The following is a 27,429-nucleotide window of genomic DNA, read 5'->3' on the forward strand; positions in this document are numbered from 1 at the left end:
TGCCTCTTATTTCGGGAGAGGTATGAGATGTACGGAGGTGAGGCGCTTCAACCGGTCTTATCTCATATGACTCTTTTCCTGGGTCAGGCCGCTCAAAGAGAAGTGCGGGCAGAAGATATATGCAGGGGGAAGCCTGGAAGCAGCAGCTATGGGTAATGCAGTTTCACTGCAGGGGTCATCAGATTTACTAAGAAAATTTACTGCCCTCTGGCTGCTGCTTTTCCTGGATCCTTATGCCAGTGCCCTGAGCCCAGGCATGTCAGAATTAGATCACAGCTAGCCTATTAGCCCCACATATGCGCAAAATAGTCCTACCTTACGCTGAATCACATTTCAACATTAGGCATTTTCAGTACTCATTCCTCTATCTGCGATTAAGCTGAGTAATGGTCTGGGTACAATTCGTCCATTTTTAGGCCTTTAACCCTTGTCAGTACTATTTCGAATTATCTCTCTGGTATTGATACTTGTTCCTTCACCTTTTCATTCCCTGCCACCTAGGAACTGTGTCTCATTACACAATCTGCTGTTCATTGTTCCTAGCAGTACTTAATTTAAGCCGCTGGCTGCTGGTGGGGGCTACGTGCACTATTTTTGGCGACTGGCACTGATTTTTTTCTCATTATATGTTTACCCAGCACAAGAGAGGGAAAAGCACAAAAGGGGGGGAAAAAAGGTAGAGAAATAGAAAACAGTGATAAAGGGAGAAAGCAGGGATGAGAAAGGAACAGCAGTAGTGAGATAAAGGGGCAGCAAGTGTCTGGTTATGAAGTGGAAGCGGAATAAGGTGTAGTCAAATCCACCCAGCCTTGGTATTGGGCTCCCCAAATATTCGTAGCACTGGCTGCACGTTTCCGGACAAAACGTTTTGCCCCTGGACTCATTATTTTACCAATTAAGCCGTTTATTGTCAGTTTTGCCTTTGCTGGCACTGCAGACCACAGTGTATCACTGACTTTCGTGGTGTGACCACAGCTAAGGTGTCTTTTGTGGCGCCTCTGAAAGCCCCGATGGATGCCAATCCACACCCAGTGGTACTCCATGAGACTTTTCAGCCCCTTTGTCTGTTTTTATTAGTTATTTCCAGCACGTTTTGAAGTCCGAGACTATATGACCTTTGATGTTAAATCCCCCTTTCAAAACCGCTTTTCAGAAAGTGCCCTTTAACTATTTCAGAGGTTGCGATCTCATATTTGAAGTACACTGGACATATTTGCTGTATAATCCAGGCCCCCATTTCCCTTCAGATTTCCCGACTCCCTCATTGGTACTGATCCAAGGGTGCATTTTGCATCTCTTTCTGTTGGCCGGAGGCACACAAAGAGCCAAACAAATCCATTGTGCTGTTCTCACTTAACTGCGGTCAGGCAGTTTTAAATCCGGAACTGCACACAGAATATCCATCATACACTTGTGTGTTGCATATTTCATTTCATTAAAATATATCTAGGACGCTTCATTCTTGGAGGTAGGTTGAGAAGTGTTAAAGCAGTCACAGCAATAGGCCGCGCCCATTCATGTCCAGGAGGACTCTGGCTTGGATTTGGATTTTTGACACTCTCTGCTCAGGCAAATATAGGGGTTTATTTACAAACAAATGTTGGAGAGCAGTGTTGTGCAGGGATGCGCCCTATTCACAAGAATACAGCATACCCCTGCGTTTCCCCTAGCACTGACATTCTATGTGTGCTGCAGGATGCTCATTTACCTTGTGTTTCTTCCCAGAATACGCCCGGGACGAATGTACAGCAAATAGTCTCGCCCAACATTAACAGTATCGTCTCGCAATACAACATTCCTCCCCAAAACAAAAAACAATATTCAATTTTATTAACCACCCCAGCTTGTGGGCACATCAAACCTGCTCCTAACGTCCCCGGCTCTGGGATCAGTCCATCTAGCAGTGGAAGTCTCTCAGTCTGCGGGAAGGCTTTGGATTGGTCCGCAAACCATATCGATCGCAACCTCCTCTGCCCCCAGCACCAGCATCAGGGACTGCAGTGTTCTCCAAGGCACCTCTAGCTCGGTCCTGCCTTGGGGAATCTTGGCTTAGAGTCTCAGACCGGTCAGGTGTACGTTCAGCTCCAGGACCATCCTTCCAGTCTGACTCTCCCACAGTCTCATTTGACGGGCTCACTCCAACCTCCGGGTTCCCGTGAAGCTTCCTGAACGCCAACACATTTCTGGTTATCAGTTCCAAACCTTTTGTTGCAGTTATTTGGGTTCCACAAATCTGAGTAATGCACCACGGATCCTTCTCAAACCTGAGTCGAAATTTGCTGCCCGGGTGCCGGTCTTAGACAAACACCAGGTCTCCTAGTTGTAACCGGGAGTGTTTCGCTTGACAGCAAGCACTGACTTGGTTGTTAGCCCTTTGTCGCCTCCGGTGTATCTCGGGCTCAGCCATCCCTTTTGGGATCCACTGAGGGTGGTGTGGAATTGAATCTCGCACTATTCTCATTAGTTGACAAGTGTCCCGGGGCCCTCCCCGTAGTGGCATGCGGGGTCTGGTGGTAGTCTCTGAGAAAGGAATAGATGGACTGCTCCACAGACTCCCCATTGGCAACAGCGATCCGGATCACCTTATTTAGAGGTCTCATAAAGCGTTCAGCCTCCCCATTGGCCTCGGGCCATTAGGAGTTATCTTTCGGTGATGGATCCCTTGAGATGACAGATATAATGCAAACTCTTGTCCTTGAAAGGTGGGCCCGCTGTCAGTCTTGACTTCCTGGATCAGTCCATGTGTAGCCAGCACTTTTTCCAGTTTAGTAATAACTTCACCAGCACTCAGAGACAAGAGGATCTCAAATTCAGGGTACTTTGAATAATTGTCAATGATCACCATGGAGTGCTTCCCATCAGGGAGACTTCCAAAATCCATGCTGGCACTCATCCATGGACCCTCAGGTCGTCGTTCAGTCACAATGGGTGCTGGAGGGTTCGGATCCCCTGTGGCCTGACACCATTGACAGGATCATACCGTGGTTTCTACTTTTTCATCCATCAGGGGGAACCATACTTTTGTCCTCAAATGACTCTTGGTCTTCACCATGCCCTGATGGCCAGCATGCACAAGTACCACCACCCGGGCCACGAGGGTGGAGGGAATAACCAGCCTGTGTCCTCGGAGTAGACATCCATGGGGGTCAACGCTCAGTTCATGCCTCACGAGATGCAGGCTGTACAGGATCCTTTGGGCTTCCTGAGTGAAAATGACTCCTTGTCTTCAGAGGTGTTGCCACTGGTTATTTCTTACCGCCTCCAGTGCTTTCTGCGGGCATTTGTCCTGGGCCGTCGCTTGGCATAGCTCACTTAGAGAGAGGGGTAACGGGTGCGATCTGTCTGTGATGTATCGGACGTATTCCTCCATCTCCTCGGCCTCTTCTATTTCACTGAGAGTTGCTTTCTTGGGATGGTGTGAGAGATAGTCCACTGGGTTACTTGTTCCTGGCTGGTATTCAATCTTACAGTTATACTCCTGCAACTGCAGCATCCATTTTTCGATACGCAGCGGAGGTTTTGACACCGTCCCCGTGAACAGCGGGATCAACGGCTTGTGGTCAGTAGTGACTAGAAATGGTTTGCCATAGACATACAAATGGAAATGCCCCAATGTACGGAAAAGACCTCCTTCTCAATCTGAGAGTATCTTTGCTCCGTAGCAGTCAATGATTGGCTCGCGAAGGCCACGGGAGCCCACTCATCTTCCTCCTTTTGTCTCTGGAGAAGCACTGCCCCAAGTCCTTGGGGACCGGCATCGACAGCAACTTGCGTGTATTGGTGAGGGTCAAAATATTGCAGCGTCGTGTTACTGGAGAGGGCGTCTTTGGTGGCTTGAAAAGCGGCCTCTTGTTCTGGACCTCACGACCATGGAATGGAGGCTTTGGTGAGTTCTCTCAGGGGGATGGTGAGTGAGGAGAGATCTTTGATAAACCTACCACAGTAATTCACCATTCCCAGGAAACTGCGCATTTCCGTGATGTTGGTGGGAGCTGGGGCCTCTTTGATGTCTCGGAATTTGCTCAGATCGGGAGTAATTCCTTCTGCAGAGAAGACGTACCCAAAGAATTGCAGCTTCCTTTTCAGAAACTCACACTTCTCTTTGTGCAGGGTCAGTCCTGATTCTTGAATTTTCTGGAGCACCTGTCGGAGCCGAGCATTGTGTTCACCTACAGACTTGGCATGGACCAGAATATAGTCGCTCCTGGGAGGTCCGCTAGGAGCTCTTCGATCGTGTTCTGAAAAACTTCCGTGGCGCTGGAGATTCCAAGGCTCAAACGCTTATAGCGCCTCAGTCCGACATGTGTGGAGAAAGTGGTTATGTATCGGGACTTGTCATCAAGGACTAACTGGTGATATCCTGCTCTTAGGTCTAATTTAGAAAACCAGCTGGCTCCAATGAGTTCCCCAATCAGGTCATCTATGGTGGGTGTCAGGTGTCGCTCCCTCATGATGATCAGTGTTCGAGATCCTCTTATCCTCGCATATCCTGACTTCCCCAGGCTGTTTTGGCTTTCTTACGACCACTATTGGAGACACCCACGGTGTCGGACCATGTACCTTCTCGATGATTCCAGCTTCTTCCAGCTTGCACAGCTCCTTTTCGACGAGTGGTTTTAGATGAAAAGCGACCCTCCTGTGCCAAAGAGCCACCGGTTGTACCAAGGGATGAATGCGCAGGTGTATCTGTTTGTTGCGCATGCACCCGATGATGTCAAATACTTGCGTAAATTCCTCCAGTATCTGGCTCACGTCCTCTTGATAGATGCCAAACGCAAATGTAACAATCCCTAAAGCTTCAGCTGACTTGCAGCCCAGTAGCATGCCATGCCCTTCTTCAGTCACATACACCAGAGCATCCACCTTGTGCTGGTCATACTCTATTTTGGTTCTGAATCTTCCTTTTATGAGTATTAGCTTTGTTTGGCCATATGTAAACACCTGCACCTTGGCCTGCGTCAACGCTGGGGGAGACGGCAGTTCTCTGTATGCTTCCCAGGACATAACGTTTATGGTGGCACCTGTGTCAATTATTGCTGTTGCTGGGCACCCGGCCACCAGGATATAGCATCGTGGGGGGCACGTCGGAGTGTCAGCTGCCGATCACACCATGAAAACTGAGTGCACGGTGTGTTGCACTCGGGTATCGTCGTCCATATTACTGCCTTGTTCCTGAGCCTCAGGAATCATGTTGACGTGAGACCTTCCCGCTCATCCCCGGCTGGATCGGCACACCTTCATAAAATGGTTGAACTTTCCGCAGGCCGACCATTTCTTCCCTCTTGCCGGACAGTCAGATGGCCAGTGTGATGGCCCTCCACAGTACCCACAAGACTTGACCCTGATACTCCTTGTGCAAGCCATCGACTCATTGGTTTGGGTCTTCTTTTGCGAGCCACCAAACCAGTGGCGATACTGGCTACTGCGTTGACTGGCTCTGTTTTGATGGGAGTTTGAAGAGCAGCCTCAATGTGTGCCACCCTGGCTATTGATAGTTCTTTTGTTCTCCTCAAGGTGAGTATGTCTGCCAATGATTTCCCCAATTCCTCCAGTATTCTTTCCCTTAGCTTTGCTGACACACATCCCTGTATGATCTGTCCCCTTATCTCCTCAGTCTCATCCTTAAAATCACATGTTCCTGCCAATTCTTTCAGACGTTCGTGGAATATATCCAGGGATTCATCGGGCTTTGGCCATGCCTGTCTGAATATGAAACTTTCATAGTCCTGGTTTTCCATTGGTTCAAAATGGGCATTTAGAGCCGCAAAGAGTGTGAGATGGGTCTTTTGCGCTGCCTCAGTTACTGTCTTTGCTATCTTCTGGACGTCTTTTCCTTCTAAATGTTGCAGCATGGCACGCTTCTGGGCGTTGTCCACCTTAGTTGCCTCAAAGAACACGAGCACTCGCTCCACCCACTCCTTCGACCTCGGGGCCTGAGCAGAAGGAGCCTCCTCCACTTCAAACGGCTCAACCGCCGGGATGTGGGCCATGGTGCACTCTTTGACCTTAGAAGGAGGTTCAGCTGTCTCCTAGGAGGACTATGGCCAGGCCAGCTGCCTTTCGAAAATTGCCACTCACAGTTCGTAGGACAGACGGGGAGCACTGGTCACCAACTGCTCTTGTGTCCAAATTCAGGCGTTCTCAGCGACTGCCAGCCCTATCGGACACCTCTGGGAGGAGCTGCAGTCACCACAGGAACCTCAGGCCAACCATGTGGAGAGGGGGGTAGCACGAGCACCGCGCATGAAGGATCGTGTACACGCCCGCTACCGCAGTGCCACGGGGGTCCAGACATCCTCGTCGCCAATGTTGTATTTGCCATGGCACTCGTTGCCTGCAGAGTGCGTGGTAACGACAATTAACCTGCGATGCGGGGCTGCTTGCACGCGTGCTACAGGCCACATAAATAATTGCAGGATACGGGGGTGATGTGAACTGTGTCGGCGCGCGGGCGACTCTGACACCGTTCGTGCATGTGCACAACTATTTCTTTGCGCACTCGTGAAGCGTGGGCAAAACCATATCAACTTACGTCACCGGGGTTTCTCAGAATCTGCCCGGGATGTATGCAGAGCAAAAAGTCTCGCACAACATTCACAGTATCGTCTAGCGATACAACAACGATTTCAGAAGGTGAGCGGGAATTCTCATGCATTGAACTGACAGCATGACTACAGGTCTGACAGGGTATGTGAGGAAGAGTTCAGTTGTGGGAGAAAGCGGGAGTTCAGTTGTATGACTCAGTCATTTCCCTTAGGAAGAAGTGAAGGTTGACGCACAGAAATTAAGGGAAAGGCCGATAGTCCAACGATTAGTTAGAACAACTAAATCCATAAAACTTGCTTAAAACATTTAAAGCACCACCACAGAAGAATAAAGTACTTCACCTATTCACTACAGGTAGTTAAACCTTCATACAGGTCACCCAACATTACGTTTTGTGTAAATATAATGCACATAGCTTCAAATGCTATCAACTGTGTATGCAAAAATAGAAAACACTAAACGAAAGCAAATTTAATTAAGCCATTAACAGTTTTCACTCGTCTTCATATGTCCTATATCGAGGTCAACAATATCAACATGCAAAAATATCGCTTAAAATGCATTGCCTACCACTGCATCATCAAGGGAAACATTTATTTTCTGTTTTACCCCCACAGCTACTAACCTTGATGATATAGAGCCAGCGAAGAGAATGGATGCAATATTTTGTCGTGCAGTATTTCATAGGCGATATAGTGACGCACGCCCGCCCTCCTCGGTACTCAGGACAATGGTACCTGCCCTGGGAATGATGTGCAGTTCTCAGATATGACCCTGCGCATATTTCACATCTTCGAGGTGCGTGCAGTGCGCATTGGGCCCGGTGGGCAGCGCCAGGCCATTTTTCCTGGCACAGAGAGTAATTCAGCCAGACGCGCCCAATTCATTATGTGCTGTCCCATTACCGGTTCCCGACGTGCCACGCGCACTAGAGGCCACCGCTGGGATCTGCTCTGAGTAAATGCAGGTTTCTGTAGAATTTAAGGAAACATGGTCCATCCAAGAAGGGAAAATACCAGGGATTGTCATTACGTGTATTGCATAATTATTCTTCCAGAGAAAGGGAGGCGATTGCGAGAAGTAATGGGATATTGATTATCTGTCCACACCCTTACATTAAGCATTCTCTTCACATCCGTTTAGCTCGGCTACATTCTGTATGCTTAGTGGCTCGAGGGCCACAGTAACAGTACCTACAAAAGCAACGCATTCATTGTATTCTGCAAAGGAAGGCTGCAGACCTGTGCTCCGTGTCCCTGTCTTAAATTCTCTGTATTTTCTGGCTATTAGAAAGCCTAATCATTCGAGTCCCTTGGCATTATAAAGTAAAGAACAATCGTGCATCTTCTTCGAAGAGTTCCTGCCGTAGCCCTTCATGATTAGTAGCCTTTTGGGCACATATCCCTATGGTCTCAAGGTGAGCAGGCATGCAAGGAACCTGCATGTTAACTCAGGGTGTGTCCGGCATGCATTACCTATGTATCGTTGCAGTCCCTACCTTGAAATACAATGATGTGAAATGCAGTGGGTGGCTGTAGCACATATACTTATTTTTTAATGTATTCATTTATATTTGATACATTTATTTGATAAGGCACTCGAGTACCAAAAACCAATGTGGTGTACCGGCGCTGAGAGGAGCAGAGCAAAAGTTTGAAATAGAAGACGGACAGAGAAAGCTGTGAGTTTCCAGAAAAGTCTTGAGAACAAGTGTAAAGGCTTTCGAACGGTCACCCGCAGGGGAGGGGAGAAAGGATGAGATGATCAGGTGTGCCGAGTGAGTGACAGCGCCTGAGGTGCTGTGATTGGTATGTTCCTGCAGGGAAGTGACTGCTGAGAGCATCTATAATGCACTGAAGGTTCCAAGAGGTCCAGTTGTGGGAGAATGAGTGAGAGGCAGAAGATTCAGGCCTGCTGCCAGCAGAACAGCCCTGCGGTGCATTGGTCCTACCCATCCATGCATGGGGGTAGGAGGAAACAAAAGCCTTCTGGGCCGCAGCTAGGAGGGGGGGTGCCAGCTCTTGAAAGATGGACAGATTCTTGGAGATCCAATGGTTGGACTCTCTGGAATAAAGCCAAGTCCGGGTGACTGACCGTTAGCTTACACCGGTGTCAGAACATGTTCTCAGCAGTTCTCAAGATGCCTGAGATGAAGCGAAGGAGAGAACCCTCCAGACCCCGGGCCCACTGATTTTGGTGTAGGCAGTAGGTGGGCGATGACGACAAGTGATCTCTATTAGGACTACCATTTTTAGGTCTCGCCTGAGCCAGCGCATGCGCTGCTCTGGCGAGACATTTAGAAGTGGAGTTTTCAAAGTCCGACCACAGCTTTGTGTGGCATACAGTGTGCGTTAATGCGCACAGGCACGAGCAGAGGAGCCATCTGGCTTTCCTCTCGCTCGGCCAAGCGCGCCTCGCTTCAATGCCCCTCCCCAACCACAGAGCGCGTCTCGCGGCCGCGCGTCTTTTTGATGCTTGTTATTTTCTCCTGCCTGTGTCATTGGCAGTTGTTCAGCTTCTGTGCCATCTCTACTCCCAGCTGCTCGTGCCATAAGTAAGTGTTCAGCTTCACTGCACAGCTCCTCTCACAATAATATATTGATAATATTAATAATATTGATCCTTGTCCTTTATGGTTTCATGTAAACTTTGCACCTTCACTCTGAAGACATGAAGTTCCGTCCTGTTGTGGTGCAACAGGGCCATATTTCAGTGGTTTTTATCACGATGACCGAGGCAGGGGTGTAACACATGCATGGGAAAGCACTACCAGTGAACGAGAGCTTCGACATAAAATACAAGTGTAACATTGCACAGCAGTCTTGACTCCTTCCGAGGCTTGAAACATGCCCCCAGATTACTGATCTCTTTGCGCCTCAAGCTTCATGTCTTTACTCTCGTGCCTCAGTGTGTCTTGAGCATATCAACACTGCCAGTGATTGATTGATTCCCCCCTCCACCACTACCTTTTCCCTGCATGTTGTCACTCATGCCTTCTATCATTCTTTGACTCAAAGGCAAACTTTGCACTCTTGCATTTATTGAACAGCTCCCCCGTGTTATCTTTGTAAAAACACAATATTGACATGTACTTTTATCGCCTTCTTTAGGCATATCTAAACATGGACGGCTACGTAAAAGTAGCATCATCGTGGCTACGTATGGTGAGAGCTGCCCCCAGATTTAATCACACCACGAATATTCTGCATAGGATGTAAAATATCAGAAATACACGGGTTTCAGGAATCAAAGACTAACAAGTTACCTGGCTTTGTGAATATGATTAGAACAAAGAACAATGTTTGTTTTGTGTGCTTTGCCCTTAAATGACACCGTAAAGGACAATTGTTTATTTACTTTTCTGCTAAGGAAAGTGCCTCACGTGTTCATTACAGCGTTTGTATGTGCCTAACTGCTGTTATATTTGTGCTTTTAAATAGTTTTAACCAGCGATCTCATTTTTAAACCACTAGGGGTCAAGAGGTGTACTTCAAATAAACTTCCATAAGTGCTTTTTAATTAAGCTTTTGCCCCTTTTAGTCATTTGTACCCGATTTATACTACCGCTTATTATCATTCTGCTTCCTCGAAATTTTGTTTCGGATGACATCTTGTGGCTTGATGTCACTTCCTGCGGTGGCATTAGAGAAAACTGTTAGTAATGTTACAGCATTTGCGAACTGATTTTGGGGAAATTACGCCGATGCCTTTAACACTGTGACCATTTAATGTAAGGGGATTTCTGAAAAGTAGAGTAAGGTTGAAGCACCAGTACAGTCTGATATATAAACAAGCATTGGCATAGCCAATAGTTCTCGCCTTTGGGACCTTATAAGTTTTTAGCCATGCAACAGTTGATGTTATTGCACCAAGAATATTGTGCTGCATAACTAAATACTTATAAGGTACCAAAAGCGAGACCTATTGCCTATGCCAATGCTTGTTAATTATAGAAATCAGTGCACGGGATTAGTTCCTTCTTAACTCCCTAAGGGGTAAGTCCTGCTCCAGATATTGGCCCACACTCATTTCTGAAAGCCTTGTGTTGTGCAGCAAGGAGTTTAAGGCAAAGACATAGCCTTTTCTGAACCTGTTGGTATGTCCGTGTGCTGCCTCCCTAAATATTGTGCTGCCATCCCAAAATATGTGTAAGGCACTTCAGGGCAAAGAGGGACATATTGGGCTATTTACCTCGTGTGTGTATGATAGCCACAATGAACTATATGTGAGGTGTTGTATGCACAATCTGTGTTTTTCCCCAAGTGAGATTATATGTACATGGATACCCCAGAGCCAGCCACAAAATAGTTCAGTAAGATTGCAGCCTCCTGCAACAGGCACATGTGTCCAGAGTATGGCATGCAGAAATCTGATCATCTCTTGTACTGTTTGAGCGAACAAGCCATGTGTGTAGGGATTCAGAGACCCTGGGAACCAGCTAGAGGTGCTGAGTATATCTGATTATGTTTAGTTTCCAAGTATACCATGTCGACCAGAGGCGTGAGTCTATTCTTGTGCAGTCTAGCGAAAACTCTAGGAAGGTGGGAGTTGCAATATCAAAGTTTTAATTGCTTCCACTACGTTGACTACCGCTATATCATCAAGATAAGTGAGTGTGGAGTTAAAATAATAAATATATACTTTATTATATAAGCTCATGATGACAATATACTAATAGTCGATATTGTGGAGTCGAGATATGTGTAGGCCAATATTAATGTCCCTCATATTGTGATGTACAACCAGTGTCCTCCCCGTTAGTCAACTAACCAAAGTGAATGGGGATGGGTGCTGCAGTACTGATCCCTTCCCTTCCCTTTGGGGCCAAACTTTGCAAACGGCATCCCCTGTAAACCGAGAATAAAAATGCCTGTTGTTGGCAGGGCCGTTATCCAAGTCATTGGCTGTGCAAACCCTGTAAACCGGGAGTAGAAATCTCTGTTGCCGGCAGGGGTGTTATCCAAGTCACTGGCTGTGCAAACTCTGTAAACCTAGAGTGGAAAAGCCTGTTGCTGCAGGCGCATATCTGAGTCACTGGCTGTGTAAACCGGGAGCAGAAATGCCTATTGCTGGCAGATGCATTATTTGAGACACTGGTTGGCAAACCCTGTAAATCGAGAGTAGATATGTCTGTGTGCCTGTTGCTGGTGGGCGCCTTATCCGCGTTTCTTGCTGTGCAAACCCTGTAAACTGAGAGTAGGAATGCCTGTTGCTGGCAGGGGCATTATCTGAAACATTGGTTTTGAAAACCCTATAAACCCAGAGTTTAAATGCCTGTTGCTGGCAGGTGCTTTTTCTGAGTCACTAGCTATGCAAACCCTGTAAACTGAGTGTTATAAATGGGGTCTCTGGTTGGATAGGGTATGCATCTCAGCCAGGCAGAACCCACCACTCCAGTCAGGATAAGGGAGTTACACACCCAAGATAACCCCTGCTCATTCCCTTGGTAACTTGGCCAAGCAGTCAGGCTTATCCCAGAGGCAATGTGCAAAACATTTGCGCAACACACACACCAGTGACACAGAACCTACACCAACAAAGAGACTCCACATAAATTTATATAAAAATATATCATATATTGTGTGTAAAACAAAACACTCAGACCACAATCACATATATCACTTTGCCAACTAGGCAATTATCATAACAACAAGAAGATCATAAAAACATTAGGCATAGCATCACAGTTAGTGCAAGATAGTAAAAGTAACTACTTATAGTTTGAACACCTGATAAAATATCACAAAAGGCCTTTACTGGAACTATCATGGAGTTCCTGAACATCATACTTAGGATCTGGTCTCTATAATTGTCACAATGACCTTCCTCATAACATTAGGTCTTGATACTGCAGCCATTAGGTTACACTAATATCACCAAATAACCCCATGAACGTGTAGGGTGCATCTTCCCTGCACTCTTACACCACTTTATATGGTACCACCATATGAGCACCCTGGGCACCAGAACTCCGGCATGCCCTTTATTAGAGTTATGATAATTTTGTGGACTCAGCAGTATCAGGGCCTCCGTCACTGGTTTACCCCATCCTGCAACAACCACAATGAATAGATGCCCTCAAACGACCGGGGGCTCCTCCCCAGGCCCCTCCAAGCGGGTGATGGAGAAAACACCAAGTATATCGTTCAAATGCGGGGAAGACCTCACCCGGTACTCCACAACCCACGATCCAGGGAACGAGTCAGGTGCCCGCATTCTAACGGTGCAGCTTTAAAAATGCCCAAACTCGGCCGGGTTACCGGCCAGTGCAGGCACACTCGTACAGATTTCACAGGGAGACCTTACTCCCAGAGGAACTGAATCCAGAGCAGCTGCCTGTTATTATTATTATTATTATTATTAAAAACTCTTGTAGAGCGCGTAGTCACCCGAAGGTATCCCAGCGCTAAGGACCCTACCCTAAACCTGACAAGGGGGGCCGGAAGGAGGGGGGGTGAGGGATGGGACGGGGATACAGTGGTTCGAATGGGAAGGGATCATTGGGGAAAAAGATAAGTTTTCAACCGCTTCCTGAAGCGAAGGTAGTGTGGTTCAGTTCTAAGGTCGCGGGGGAGTGCATTCCAGAGGCTTGCGGTATGGACTGTGAACCGCCTTCCACCTGTGCGTGCCTTCCTGATTCTGGGGGCGCTGATGAAATTCTCCGTGTCTGATCTGAGGGATCTGCAGGATTTATAGGGTTTGATAAATTTTCTAAGAATGGGAGGGCCTTGATTTTGTAACAATTTGTGAGCTAGGCACAGGGCCTTAAATTTAACTCTCTCCCTTATAGGAAGCCAGTGGAGGAGTTTCAATGCTGGTTTGGCCGAGTCTCTGGCAGGGGTCTTAGTGAGAATCCGGGCGGCTATGTTTTGAATTCTCTGAAGTTTGTTCAGTGTTGCTTCCGGAGCGCCCAGGTATATCACATTGCTGAAATCAAGCCTAGAAATTATCAGGCCTTGTATAAGCAGTTTTTGGGAGTTGGGTGGCAGAAGGGGCAGGATATTTCTCAGTGATTTCAGCAGGCCGAAGCATGTCCCGGCTACTTTTTTTGCTTGTGTGGAAAATGACAGGGTAGTATCTAGCCACACACCCAGGCTTTTTACTTCTTGTTTAGGTTCAGGAATGGGACCCAGACAATCAGGCCAAATATTCGGGGGGAGAATGATTCCTTTCTGACCAAGAAGAAGGACATCTGTCTTTGCTCCGTTTAGTTTCAAGGCTGAGCTGTTCATCCAGTTTTGAACCTGCGTAAGGCAGTTAAGTAGATCTGCTGGTTTTCGATTGGGATGGGATAATGATACCACTAATTGTGTGTCGTCAGCATAGCTGACGACGCTCACTCCGAACGGGGTGATAACCTCCTCCAGTGGGGACATGTAGATGTTGAATAATGTGGGGCTCAGGGAGGAGCCCTGAGGCACACCACATTGGAGGGGAGTTTCGGAGGAGCAGGTGTTGTTTTCCCAGATCTGAAAGGTACGCTGGTCCAAAAAGGAAGAGAGCCAGGATAGGGCAGAGCCTACCACACCGACTCTTTCGAGCCGTTTAATGAGGAGTTGGTGATTGACGGTATCGAAGGCCGCACTCAGGTCGAGGAGGATCACTGCCACTGATCCTCCCTCGTCTAAGAGTGTCCTGGCCTCCTCTACCGCCGCCAAGAGGGCGATGTCAGTGCCCTGCCCTGGCCGAAAACCTGTCTGAGAGTTTTTTAGTTTGTTATTGTCTTCCAGGAACTGAGACAGTTTTTTATTAACCAATTTTTCGGCAATCTTGCTTATCCCAGGGAGAAGGGTGATTGGCCTAAAATTGGCCAGGTTTTCGGGATCAAGGGAAGGCTTCTTCAATAGAGCCTTCACAACTGCAGCCTTCCAGTTCAGGGGAACAATTCCCTGTTGGAGTGAGGCATTGATCAGGTGGGTAAGAGGGGGAACAATGGTGGGGGTTACTTCTTTCAGGGTCCGAAGCGGGACGGGGTCTCTAGGAGATCCGCTTTTAATGGATTTTAGAGTATTTTCCACATCTTCGGTGGTTACTTGACCCCAAGAGGGGAGACAACTGAGTGTCTGGGTGTTCGTAAGATCGTTGTCTTCGCATGGACTGGCAGGGGGGATTGAATCAAGGATTTTTTGGATCTTTTCTTAAAAGAAATTAGCCAACTGATGGCATTTTTCCTGATCCACAGTAGGGTCTGGGGGGCTTGTCGGTTCAGGAGCTGGGGGTTTCAGTAGCTCTTTTAGAATGGCATAAGATTCTTTGCTCGAGCATACTGCTTTTTCTATTCTTTGCTGAAAGAATATGGTTTTTTCCTTGCGGATGGATGATTTATAAGTTGCAAGGGAGGTGGAATACGCTCCTTTGTTTGTAATAGATTTATCTTTCCGCCAGATGCGTTCGGCCCTCTTGCACTCCTGGCGCAGAGCTTTGAGTTCTGCGGTGTACCATGGAGCACAGGGCACTCTTTTGGTGTGTTTAAGAGTGACCTTTTTAGGGATTAATTTGTCAAGTGAGGAAGTAATCCAGGTGTTAAACTGTTCATTAGCCATATTGGGCTCGAAGGAAAGCTCAGGAATGGAGTTTGAAAGAGTGGTGGCCCATTCTGTAGATACAAGTTTGTGCCACCGTCTATCAGTGACTTGAGATTTCCTAGTTTGAGGGGTCTTAATGGGGACATCCCAGGAGATCGGGACTAGGAAATGATCGGTCCATGGTAAAGTCAGGGGTGGGTCTGTGGTGATATTAGTGACATTGGTGAGGACTGGGTCCAGCAGGTGTCCTTTATCGTGGGTAGGCTCGTTATTAATCAATCGAATATTAAAAGACGACAGGTCTTGAAGAAGCTCGACCGCTATCCGATCGGTGGGGTCCATGAAATGCAAAGTTAGAAGCAGAAGAGGCTAGTTGTGCAACCGCTTCAGTAATGGCATTAAGAAATTTCCCAGGGGCACCTGGGGGGCGATATATCAGGAGTCCCAACAGGGTGTGGACCGGGGAGGTTTGAATAGAGAATTTGCATCCCTCGCAGTCATCAATATGAGCATTAGAGGTTCTACAGATGAATTGTTGTCTGTGGATTAGGGCCAATCCCCCACCTCTCCCTCTGGGTCTATGAAGAGTTTGGCACAGATAGCCTGGGGGGAGGGCAGTGACGATGTCCGCATCAGAGTAGTCAGATAACCACGTTTCAGTAAGAAACAGTGTATCCAACTCCTGATTTTGTATTAGTAAATTAATTTCGTCTGCATGCTTAGGGAGGGAACGGCAGTTAAGGAGTCCCATCTTAAGCCTAGGTTTAGCTGGGCTATGGGTAATTGGGTTACATCGAGCACAGTGAAAGAAAGGTTTACCTTCCGCGTGCGTATGGTAGCAGGGCAGAGATTTCGCCGGTTGCAAAGTTTGAAGCATTTCCCTTGAGAATACCCGACGTTCAAGAGAAGCATCCGGCATGGTCCCTGGGCCTGGGTCCGGTCGGGCCCGGACGGGCCCAGACGGGCTTGCCCTCGGCGCGCCTTCGGCGCGCCGACGGCGCGCCCGCTGCGCCCGTCCGCTGCGCGTCCGTGGAGCACACATGTTTTATGCAGAAGGTGAAAGGGATGGGCGTGGCCTCCGAGGGGGCGTGTCTTCGTGGCTCGCCGGTAATGGCGTCGGGAAATGCAAGTCTTTCCCTCGCGTCAGCTGGTAATCAGCAGCGCATGCAGACTAGGACTGAGCTGTGTCCTGTCAGAAACGGCGAAGTGCAGTGATTTTAAAAAGATCTGCAAAGTGAAGTGACAAATTTTAAAAAACCCTCCCGGCTTCCGCCTCAGGAGTACAGGTATGTTCGATGTGGTGCAGCTGTGAGTTCCCTGATACCCTCAGCGAGATATCTAGAGTTGCCCGAGTTGGGGGCCTCGAGCCGCGGTCATTACTGCAGTGCGGGACAGCTATGTTCCTCTTTCTGGAGAGACACACTGGGTGGGGACACTGACCCAGGTGCAGGCACATGTCTCTGCCTCCCAGGAGTGAACACGGCGTCTGGTGCTGGTTGCCGCACAGAGGTCCCTTGGGCTGGAGCTTCGTTGCCAGCGCCCCCTGCTTTCTTCGCTTCTCGATTCCGGTTTCCACAGCTCCGGCAAAGCTTCCCGGCAGGCGGGGACCCACGGAGGAGGGTCCCTGCCGTGTGGCCAGCGCTTCTTTTTGTTTTCCAGATCTTCCCCCATTCCGAGGAGGCCTTTCAATGAAAAATGAAAGCGCCAGGTGTTTCCCAGGAGAGGCGCACAAACTCCTCAGCAAAGCATGAGGAAGTTCAAATAGACACCAGGAAATTCTCTTTAGATGTAAAATCCAGCGCTCCACGCGTGCTTTGGAAAGTGGTGAAAGAATTGTGTAGTCCTTTCTACAGCTCCAGACAGGAGCATTAACTGCAGGCCGTCCCACCCGAGCAGGTCAGGGGCAGCGCTCCTCACATACTTCCCAGCCCTCAGGCAGGTTACTTTGAGAGCCAGCAAGGATCTTTCCATGAAGTCTTTGTTTTCCCTGAGACTTCCAACAGAAGGCAAGCACACACAAGCCCTTGGGGATTCTTCACAATCTGGATACCACAGCATGGAAAAAAGAGTGAGTCCTTTTCCTCCACCACAGGCAGAAGCAGCCACTGCAGGCCAACCCACACCTCACACAGAAAAGGCAACACTCCTCACATAGTTCTTCCGCTCTTGTTCTTGACAGGGTCCTCTTGTTTCTTTAAGTAATCTCAAGTCTTGGGGTTCTAGGACCAATACTTATACCTCATTTTGTCAATGTTCTCTTTGTGGCAAGGGTCTGTGAACCTAGTCCAAACCAGTCCTGTCCTCCCTGCTACAGCATGACCACAGGGGGTGGAGACAGCATTGTACAAAGGAGACACAACCTATTCAGGTGCAAGCGAAACTCCTTCCCCCACTCTAAATGCAGACCAGATCTATTTCGCCCAGCGATGAGTCACCCAGGCAAGGCAGGGCACACCTCAACCCCCCTATTGTGACTGTCTAGAGTGAGTGCACATCCCCAGCTCCTGTTACTCCAAAACCAGACGCTGAATACACAACCAGTCAGAGGCACACAGAATGGTCAAATAAGAAAATGCCCACTTTCTTAAAGTGCTAACCTAGCGCTCTCAACTGTCGCACTGCTGTGTGGGGACTGACCCCTTCATGTAAACAACTTTCTCCATATTTCACCATGTTTAACATCTTTTATCACAATTTTTCATCGTTTCGTGATCTTCTCGCTTATGCAAATCACCACGGAGACAGGATGGTTGTGCCTGAATATCTTTTATTCGCCAGTTTCAAATGCAAACTGCTGCCCATCCAGGCTTTTGACAGTCGCACGTGAGGTCAACCATATATCAAAGTAGGCTCATAACAATTATGCCCAATGCATTTCGAGTCCATTGACTCTTCATCAGGGGCCTCTGAAATAGATATGAAACAAATCAACTTGATGTATGATACAAACTTACTCATGTACAATGAAAACTTACTCATATACAATACATTATTACATCCCCCATTAACTCTCCCCTATAGTGTGCTTCGTGGCTATCCTAATTACACTACAAATGAAAAAAGCATTTTCTACCCAGTGTGTGTCCCTTCAAATAAAACCATCACATCATAAATATGATAATACTTCAAAATCAGCTCATTTTAATCCCCAATTAAGTGCCGACCTCTCTGCCAGATAACCGATCTACACATCTCCCTCCCGTCAACTTTCAATCCCGAAAAAAGCTCTGCAGCATTTTACCTCTTCAGTGCCTAGAACGGCGATTTTCCACAATGCGTCCGTTTCTCTCTCTCTCTACGGAGCTCCTAACGTTCTCCCTTGTTTGTGACCAGTTATCACAAAAAAGTTTCCCTCCCCAATCTCACCTGATTGGCTAATTCAAAAATAATGAACATGTGATGAAGCCCTCCTATCCCAGTGAATGTGCATTACGAAATGTGCTCAAACCAACTCAATATCCCATAATACATTTCACTTACTCATTAAGAACCAAACAAACCCACGTAACTCCCTCAAAATGATTATCTCGTATCGGTGTTGTAAAGTGAAGTGTTGTCTACGAAAATCATAAAAAGTTAAATTGTCAAATATGTCATAATCAATCTAAAAAATGGAAAAAACGAAAAAAACGTACATTTCAATGTATGCAAAAAAATCAATCCAACACGAGCATTTCAAAGTTAAAAATGTTCCATTTTAACAGTCCACTTAAGTTGTCACATGTACCATGCCTCCATAGTGATAGACATCATGTCTGATGAGTATAAGCAGTCCAACTTTTATCCATGTGGGGTGCAAACTCAAGTAGGGACGATGGTTGCGAAGCAAAAATACAGCATATGAGAATGCACTCCTTCCCTTTTAATATAAACGTTTCTTATAAATCTTCACTTGTAGTGCGTGCGAGCAACTGCCGAGACATCCCTAATCTCAGCCTTTGTTGAAGACTAACACACGTAGAGCGCTAACCTAGCGCTCTCAACTGTCGCACTGCTGTGTGGGGACTGACCCCTTCATGTAAACAACTTTCTCCATATTTCACCATGTTTAACATCTTTTATCACAATTTTTCATCGTTTCTTGATCTTCTCGCTTATGCAAATCACCACGGAGACAGGATGGTTGTGCCTGAATATCTTTTATTCGCCAGTTTCAAATGCAAACTGCTGCCCATCCAGGCTTTTGACAGTCGCACGTGAGGTCAACCATATATCAAAGTAGGCTCATAACAATTATGCCCAATGCATTTCGAGTCCATTGACTCTTCATCAGGGGCCTCTGAAATAGATATGAAACAAATCAACTTGATGTATGATACAAACTTACTCATGTACAATGAAAGCGTACTCATATACAATAAATTATTACATCCCCCATTAACTCTCCCCTATAGTGTGCTTCATGGCTATCCTAATTACACTACAAATGAAAAAAGCATTTTCTACCCAGTGTGTGTCCCTTCAAATAAAACCATCACATCATAAATATGATAATACTTCAAAATCAGCTCATTTTAATCCCCAATTAAGTGCCGACCTCTCTGCCAGATAACCGATCTACACATCTCCCTCCCGTCAACTTTCAATCCCGAAAAAAGCTCTGCAGCATTTTACCTCTTCAGTGCCTAGAACGGCGATTTTCCACAATGCGTCCGTTTCTCTCTCTCTCTACGGAGCTCCTAACGTTCTCCCTTGTTTGTGACCAGTTATCACAAAAAAGTTTCCCTCCCCAATCTCACCTGATTGGCTAATTCAAAAATAATGAACATGTGATGAAGCCCTCCTATCCCAGTGAATGTGCATTACGAAATGTGCTCAAAGCAACTCAATATCCCATAATACATTTCACTTACTCATTAAGAACCAAACAAACCCACGTAACTCCCTCAAAATGATTATCTCGTATCGGTGTTGTAAAGTGAAGTGTTGTCTACGAAAATCATAAAAAGTTCAATTGTCAAATATGTCATAATCAATCTAAAAAATGGAAAAAACGAAAAAAACGTACATTTCAATTTATGCAAAAAAATCAATCAAACACGAGCATTTCAATGTTAAAAATGTTCCATTTTAACAGTCCACTTAAGTTGTCACATGTACCATGCCTCCATAGTGATAGACATCATGTCTGATGAGTATAAGCAGTCCAACTTTTATCCATGTGGGGTGCAAACTCAAGTAGGGACGATGGTTGCGAAGCAAAAATACAGCATATGAGAATGCACTCCTTCCCTTTTAATATAAACGTTTCTTGTAAATCTTCACTTGTAGTGCGTGCGAGCAACTGCCGAGACATCCCTAATCTCAGCCTTTGTCGAAGACTAACACACGTAGAGCGCTAACCTAGTGCTCTCAACTGTCGCACTGCTGTGTGGGGACTGACCCCTTCATGTAAACAACTTTCTCCATATTTCACCATGTTTAACATCTTTTATCACAATTTTTCATCGTTTAGTGATCTTCTCGCTTATGCAAATCACCACGGAGACAGGATGGTTGTGCCTGAATATCTTTTATTCGCCAGTTTCAAATGCAAACTGCTGCCCATCCAGGCTTTTGACAGTCGCACGTGAGGTCAACCATATATCAAAGTAGGCTCATAACAATTATGCCCAATGCATTTCGAGTCCATTGACTCTTCATCAGGGGCCTCTGAAATAGATATGAAACAAATCAACTTGATGTATGATACAAACTTACTCATGTACAATGAAAACTTACTCATATACAATACATTATTAAATCCCCCATTAACTCTCCCCTCTAGTGTGCTTCATGGCTATCCTAATTACACTACAAATGAAAAAAGCATTTTCTACCCAGTGTGTGTCCCTTCAAATAAAACCATCACATCATAAATATGATAATACTTCAAAATCAGCTCATTTTAATCCCCAATTAAGTGCCGACCTCTCTGCCAGTTAACCGATCTACACATCTCCCTCCCGTCAACTTTCAATCCCGAAAAAAGCTCTGCAGCATTTTACCTCTTCAGTGCCTAGAACGGCGATTTTCCACAATGCGTCCGTTTCTCTCTCTCTCTACGGAGCTCCTAACGTTCTCCCTTGTTTGTGACCAGTTATCACAAAACATTTTCCCTCCCCAATCTCACCTGATTGGCTAATTCAAAAATAATGAACATGTGATGAAGTCCTCCTATCCCAGTGAATGTGCATTACGAAATGTGCTCAAACCAACTCAATATCCCATAATACATTTCACTTACTCATTAAGAACCAAACAAACCCACGTAACTCCCTCAAAATGATTATCTCGTATCGGTGTTGTAAAGTGAAGTGTTGTCTACGAAAATCATAAAAAGTTCAATTGTCAAATATGTCATAATCAATCTAAAAAATGGAAAAAACGAAAAAAACGTACATTTCAATTTATGCAAAAAAATCAATCAAACACGAGCATTTCAAAGTTAAAAATGTGAGATCACTAAACGATGAAAAATTGTGATAAAAGATGTTAAACATGGTGAAATATGGAGAAAGTTGTTTACATTAAGGGGTCAGTCCCCACACAGCAGTGCGACAGTTGAGAGCGCTAGGTTAGCGCTCTACGTGTGTTAGTCTTCGACAAAGGCTGAGATTAGGGATGTCTCGGCAGTTGCTCGCACGCACTACAAGTGAAGATTTACAAGAAACGTTTATATTAAAAGGGAAGGAGTGCATTCTCATATGCTGTATTTTTGCTTCGCAACCATCGTCCCTACTTGAGTTTGCACCCCACATGGATAAAAGTTGGACTGCTTATACTCATCAGACATGATGTCTATCACTATGGAGGCATGGTACATGTGACAACTTAAGTGGACTGTTAAAATGGAACATTTTTAACTTTGAAATGCTCGTGTTTGATTGATTTTTTTGCATAAATTGAAATGTACGTTTTTTTCGTTTTTTCCATTTTTTAGATTGATTATGACATATTTGACAATTGAACTTTTTATGATTTTCGTAGACAACACTTCACTTTACAACACCGATACGAGATAATCATTTTGAGGGAGTTACGTGGGTTTGTTTGGTTCTTAATGAGTAAGTGAAATGTATTATGGGATATTGAGTTGGTTTGAGCACATTTCGTAATGCACATTCACTGGGATAGGAGGGCTTCATCACATGTTCATTATTTTTGAATTAGCCAATCAGGTGAGATTGGGGAGGGAAACTTTTTTGTGATAACTGGTCACAAACAAGGGAGAACGTTAGGAGCTCCGTAGAGAGAGAGAGAAACGGACGCATTGTGGAAAATCGCCGTTCTAGGCACTGAAGAGGTAAAATGCTGCAGAGCTTTTTTCGGGATTGAAAGTTGACGGGAGGGAGATGTGTAGATCGGTTATCTGGCAGAGAGGTCGGCACTTAATTGGGGATTAAAATGAGCTGATTTTGAAGTATTATCATATTTATGATGTGATGGTTTTATTTGAAGGGACACACACTGGGTAGAAAATGCTTTTTTCATTTGTAGTGTAATTAGGATAGCCATGAAGCACACTATAGGGGAGAGTTAATGGGGGATGTAATAATGTATTGTATATGAGTAAGTTTTCATTGTACATGAGTAAGTTTGTATCATACATCAAGTTGATTTGTTTCATATCTATTTCAGAGGCCCCTGATGAAGAGTCAATGGACTCGAAATGCATTGGGCATAATTGTTATGAGCCTACTTTGATATATGGTTGACCTCACGTGCGACTGTCAAAAGCCTGGATGGGCAGCAGTTTGCATTTGAAACTGGCGAATAAAAGATATTCAGGCACAACCATCCTGTCTCCGTGGTGATTTGCATAAGCGAGAAGATCACTAAACGATGAAAAAATGTGATAAAAGATGTTAGACATGGTGAAATATGGAGAAAGTTGTTTACATGAAGGGGTCAGTCCCCACACAGCAGTGCGACAGTTGAGAGCGCTAGGTTAGCGCTCTACGTGTGTTAGTCTTCGACAAAGGCTGAGATTAGGGATGTCTCGGCAGTTGCTCGCACACACTACAAGTGAAGATTTACAAGAAACGTTTATATTAAAAGGGAAGGAGTGCATTCTCATATGCTGTATTTTCACTTTCTTAAAGTGGCATTTTCAAACACACAATTTAAAAAACACCTTTACCAAACGGCGGGTTAATAAAATTCAGAGTTCAGAGAGCCTAAACTCCCTTTTTCTATTTTGTCTCTATTGAAAGTTACACATATAAAATGTTACAGGGTAGCCCCAATGATAGCCTATGGGACAGACAGCCTTTCAACAAGGAAAAATGAAATGCACAGTATTTCACTATCAGGACATGTAACACACACCGGTACATGTCCTACCTTTCACATACACTACATCCTGTACCTTTGGCCTACCTTAGGGGTGCCTTACATGTAAGAAAAGGGCAGGCTTGGGCCTGGCAAGGGGGTGCACTTGTCAGGACAATATGGCAGTTTACAACTGGCACACAGACACTGAAGTAGTAGGTCTGAGAAACATTTACTGGGATACTCATGTGGGTAGCACAATCAGTGCTGAAAGCCTACTAGTAGCATTCATTTGATTTACAGACCCTGGCACACACTGTGCACTTTACTAAGGGCTTACCAGTAAATCAAATATGCCAATCATGGATAATCAATCATATCACAATTTATGCAGAGAGCATATGCACTTTAGCACTGATCAGCACAGGTAAAGTACACAGAATCCTATAGCCAACAGAAATAGTGTCAGGAAAGTAGGAGGCAAAAGGCAAAATGTTTGGGGACAAACTTGCAAAAAGGGCCAGATCTAACACTGAGATTTTAAACTCCTGTTGCTGGCTGGCGCCTTATCTGAATCATTGGCTGTGCAAACCCTGTAAACGGAGAGTGGAAATGCCTGCTGCTGGCATGCGCCTTTTCTGAGTCACTTCCTGTAATTAAATATGAAAACTGTCATTTCCCTGAGATGTCATTTCTATGAGTGTTATTTTACATCTAATGCGTTGCAGAGTTGGACAGGTCTGTACCTCATTTTCCTAGAATTTCTGGTATATTTAACTTTCATTATATGCATTTATACTTTTGTATATATAACCTAAACTGCTTGGACAGAAACGATAGTTAGCAAAAAACCACAGTATTTCTTCTTAGACATAGCCGTACACGTCTTGGCCTAAAGCACCCTGGCTATGGTTCGACAGTCTGGTACTTCACTTTAGCCTTGCACTTCCGCTGCCTGCATCACCGCAGTAGAATTTCAGCACTTAACCCACTACCCCAGACCACAGTCTCTTGCTCACACATTTACAGTTATTAATGCTGAGACTTATCTGCTTCAGAAGGCCCACACCACTTAACAGAGCAAAGAAGCCTTCCTCACACCCAGGGCACCATTAAGCACATTTCTCGCTATTAGTAAAACACTCTTAAATGGGCCCGGATGGAAATGGAGCAGAAAAAAGTACAAAACATTGCTTTGCCGTTCCAAGCAATACCTACTGTGTTATACTTGCATAGAACATCATTTGCCACGTGATGCCGCACTGGCCTCAATGAACTAACAACTATGTACAAACAAATGCACATGCTCTATACAAGAACACCACTAACGTTTTTAATAAAGCGCTCCAAAACTTACTTCTGCCATGTCTGGGAGCTGTAGGCTGCAGGTTTCAATATTATCTAATTTAATGGTATCCAATTCACTGACCTTCGCCAAGTTTTGAACCCTTGCCCTGCAGACAACTGTGTAGGGAGGCTACGAACATTTACTACCTGAACCATCTTGAGGGCACATACCTCACTGCTGGGAAGTCATTTCACCTGAAGCTTAGGCGTGGTGAGCCAGGATCCACTTGCCGCCCTAGGGTAGGAAGGTGAGACTTGCTTTTTTGAAATACCGATTAGAGCAACAGCATCAGTTGTTAGATCACATGGACACGTGAAACTTAATTCTGTTTAATAATGTATGTTTCTAAGAGTTTATTGCGCATGCCACTGTACTCTATTCTGAATATGCGACATGCGCTCCAAATTACTTAATACTGCTGTCTTGACAGGGGGCAGTCTTTCTTGCCTGCTATTCCCGGGGTGCAAGCTCACTTGTTGGAAGACCGGGTCTCCAATCAGGAGAGGACCACGGCCATTCTTTTGGACCAGGCGTTCCGGCTCAAGGATGAACTAGTTTCGAGCCTGCGCGGAAGCCGGGGCTCGTACCAGGGAGAAGTGGTGGCGCATCGGCTGCTGGAGAGCCATATTCACACCATAACCAATATCGTCAAACAGCTCAGCAGAGACATAGAGGTAACAGCTTTTATGCAAATTTCTAGTACTGCCAGAGAAATGCGTCTCCATTTCTAGATCTCAATCTTTTCAGCTTCGCGCTTCATTCATTTGCATATGGTTCTGATTAGCCAATAGAAGAGGCATTTGTCTTGCTAGGAGTAAAAATAAGAAGTTGGCTGCTTTTCTTTCTTCCAGCGATGCCTCTTTCTCCTGGTTTATTCTTACTGTGGTCAAGGCAGACCAAGGAAAACTATCAGCAATTAATGCTTCACTTTTTCTGTTCTCAGTTTGTGAAATCTATGCTATTGTAATGCATGGACAGTGTTTACACAGGTCAATAAATTACTGAGCACATGTCCAACCTGACCAATTCAGCCTTCTTTCAACTCCATCTGCTTAGGAACTCAGTCGCTCGATCCCACCGGCGGCTTCAGACCTGCACTGCAAGCTCTGGTATTCACTAGTCTCTACAAAGGTCATGCCCAGGTCCACATTGCACCTTTCAAAGCCGTCCTACTTGCCGCCATGTTGTACCAACCCATCACAGGGGAAATATTGACCTGCAGATTCATCAAGACCATGGATTTCCAAAATATTGTTACAGCGGAGCTATTTAACACTCACTTTAATGCGATTTCATGAGTCAATTTTAGGGTCACAATATATTTGTAGGCCGATATTTTGTGGTCATTTGAGTGACATTAAGCCCTTGCAGCTGCCACATTAGTCACAAGCACAACAATCACACTCTTCACCCCTATCTTAAAATCTTAAAATGTATTCACTGGCTGCAGCTGGAGACAAGAATGAACTGCAAAATAGCCTTCATAATACAGAAAACTCTCCATTCAGGCTCTCCACCCAACCTAAAAAGAAGAATTTATGGTACAGAAGGTGAAAGGAACACAAGACGCAAAACGAATCTACTTTTGGAAATCTCCAAAGCCAAAATGTAAGACGTAAACCAAGCCTGTTGCCTGGCCTCTAGAGGGTGGAATCTCATGCCAGACCACATTAGACTAAATCCGGATCTTTTGTCATTCAGAAAAGATCTCAGGACTCGCCTTTAAATGCCCGGCCCACAGGCTCTTTATTTTCTTACATTTTGCACTTCTCATAATGCATCTTTCTCTAGAACTATTCACTTAGCTCTTTGCCCATGTGCCTAGCTTTGCTCTATAAAATGTCCAAAAATAAACAAACAGGCGGCAGAATCTAGGTATTGAAATTAATGACACAAATCTAATATTTTTGTTTAGGCATTGTATTTGTTCTTGCAACACCCATGTGCCGTGTTCTGCCATAAAATATTCCTAGGAATAAGTTTAGTACATATCATTTATTCCTCTGAACATCTGCAGTCTGTGCTTACCTACTGCTGTTACTCCCTTTAAACCTGGTCTTATTTGCTTGTTGACATTTCTAACCATTCACCATGTTTTCTGACTGCCTCGCTATTCTCGATAACTGCTTCACGGCCATTGGTAATTGCCTGTTTTTCTTGTTGATCTTGTTTTAAATGATATTGCTCAATTCACACCATGATTCCAGTTTGTAGGTTGATTTCTGCAGTCTCATTATTGGTGTCTCATCCCCATTATAACGGCCGTTCTCACTTTAAGTGATTAATATCAATGTTATCATAAGTATAATTTCCCCTCACCCTTTTATATTGCCCCAGTAGTATTTTGCCTGTCCTTGTATTTATTTTAATATTTTGCCTGTCCTTGCATTTATTTTAGTATTTTGACTGTCATTGTGTTTATTTTAATTGCACAGCACGCCAGTTTCCAAATTCCAATTGTTGTGATCATAGCTCAACTACTTAGCTGCGAAACGTATGTTGTTAAATTTGCCATCATTGCTTTTTGCTGGAAATTCAGAGTGTGACTCTTTGATTCTACACAGTGAGTTGATGTGTGTCATCTGAAAGCATCTTGCACTGTAAATGGTGTGACTCGATGAACTGAGATATGGGTCACATGCACATATTGAATGTCAGTCTTGACAGTTTGAATCTATGTCCTTGTAAAGTGTGTATGCACAGCCTGCTATCCCCAGTGCTCAGTCTTTCCCAGAGAGCTTACACTTTTCCACACAC

The 27,429-nt window shown here is 45.4% G+C and overlaps 1 protein-coding gene across 2 annotated transcripts in view; it reads left to right on the forward strand.

Moving 5' to 3' along the window:
* FAM81B (family with sequence similarity 81 member B) overlaps positions 1-27,429 on the forward strand; it is a 615,395-nt gene that overhangs the window by 93,486 nt on the left and 494,480 nt on the right. For both annotated transcript variants that reach the window (XM_085632493.1, XM_085632492.1), the window contains exon 3: positions 25,103-25,346. In XM_085632493.1, the coding sequence (XP_085488619.1) occupies positions 25,103-25,346 (244 nt within the window). The remainder of the gene's footprint in view (positions 1-25,102; positions 25,347-27,429) is intronic.

Source organism: Triturus cristatus, chromosome 2_1, assembly GCF_964204655.1.
Source record: "Triturus cristatus chromosome 2_1, aTriCri1.1, whole genome shotgun sequence".
NCBI classification, from domain to species: Eukaryota; Metazoa; Chordata; class Amphibia; order Caudata; family Salamandridae; genus Triturus; species Triturus cristatus.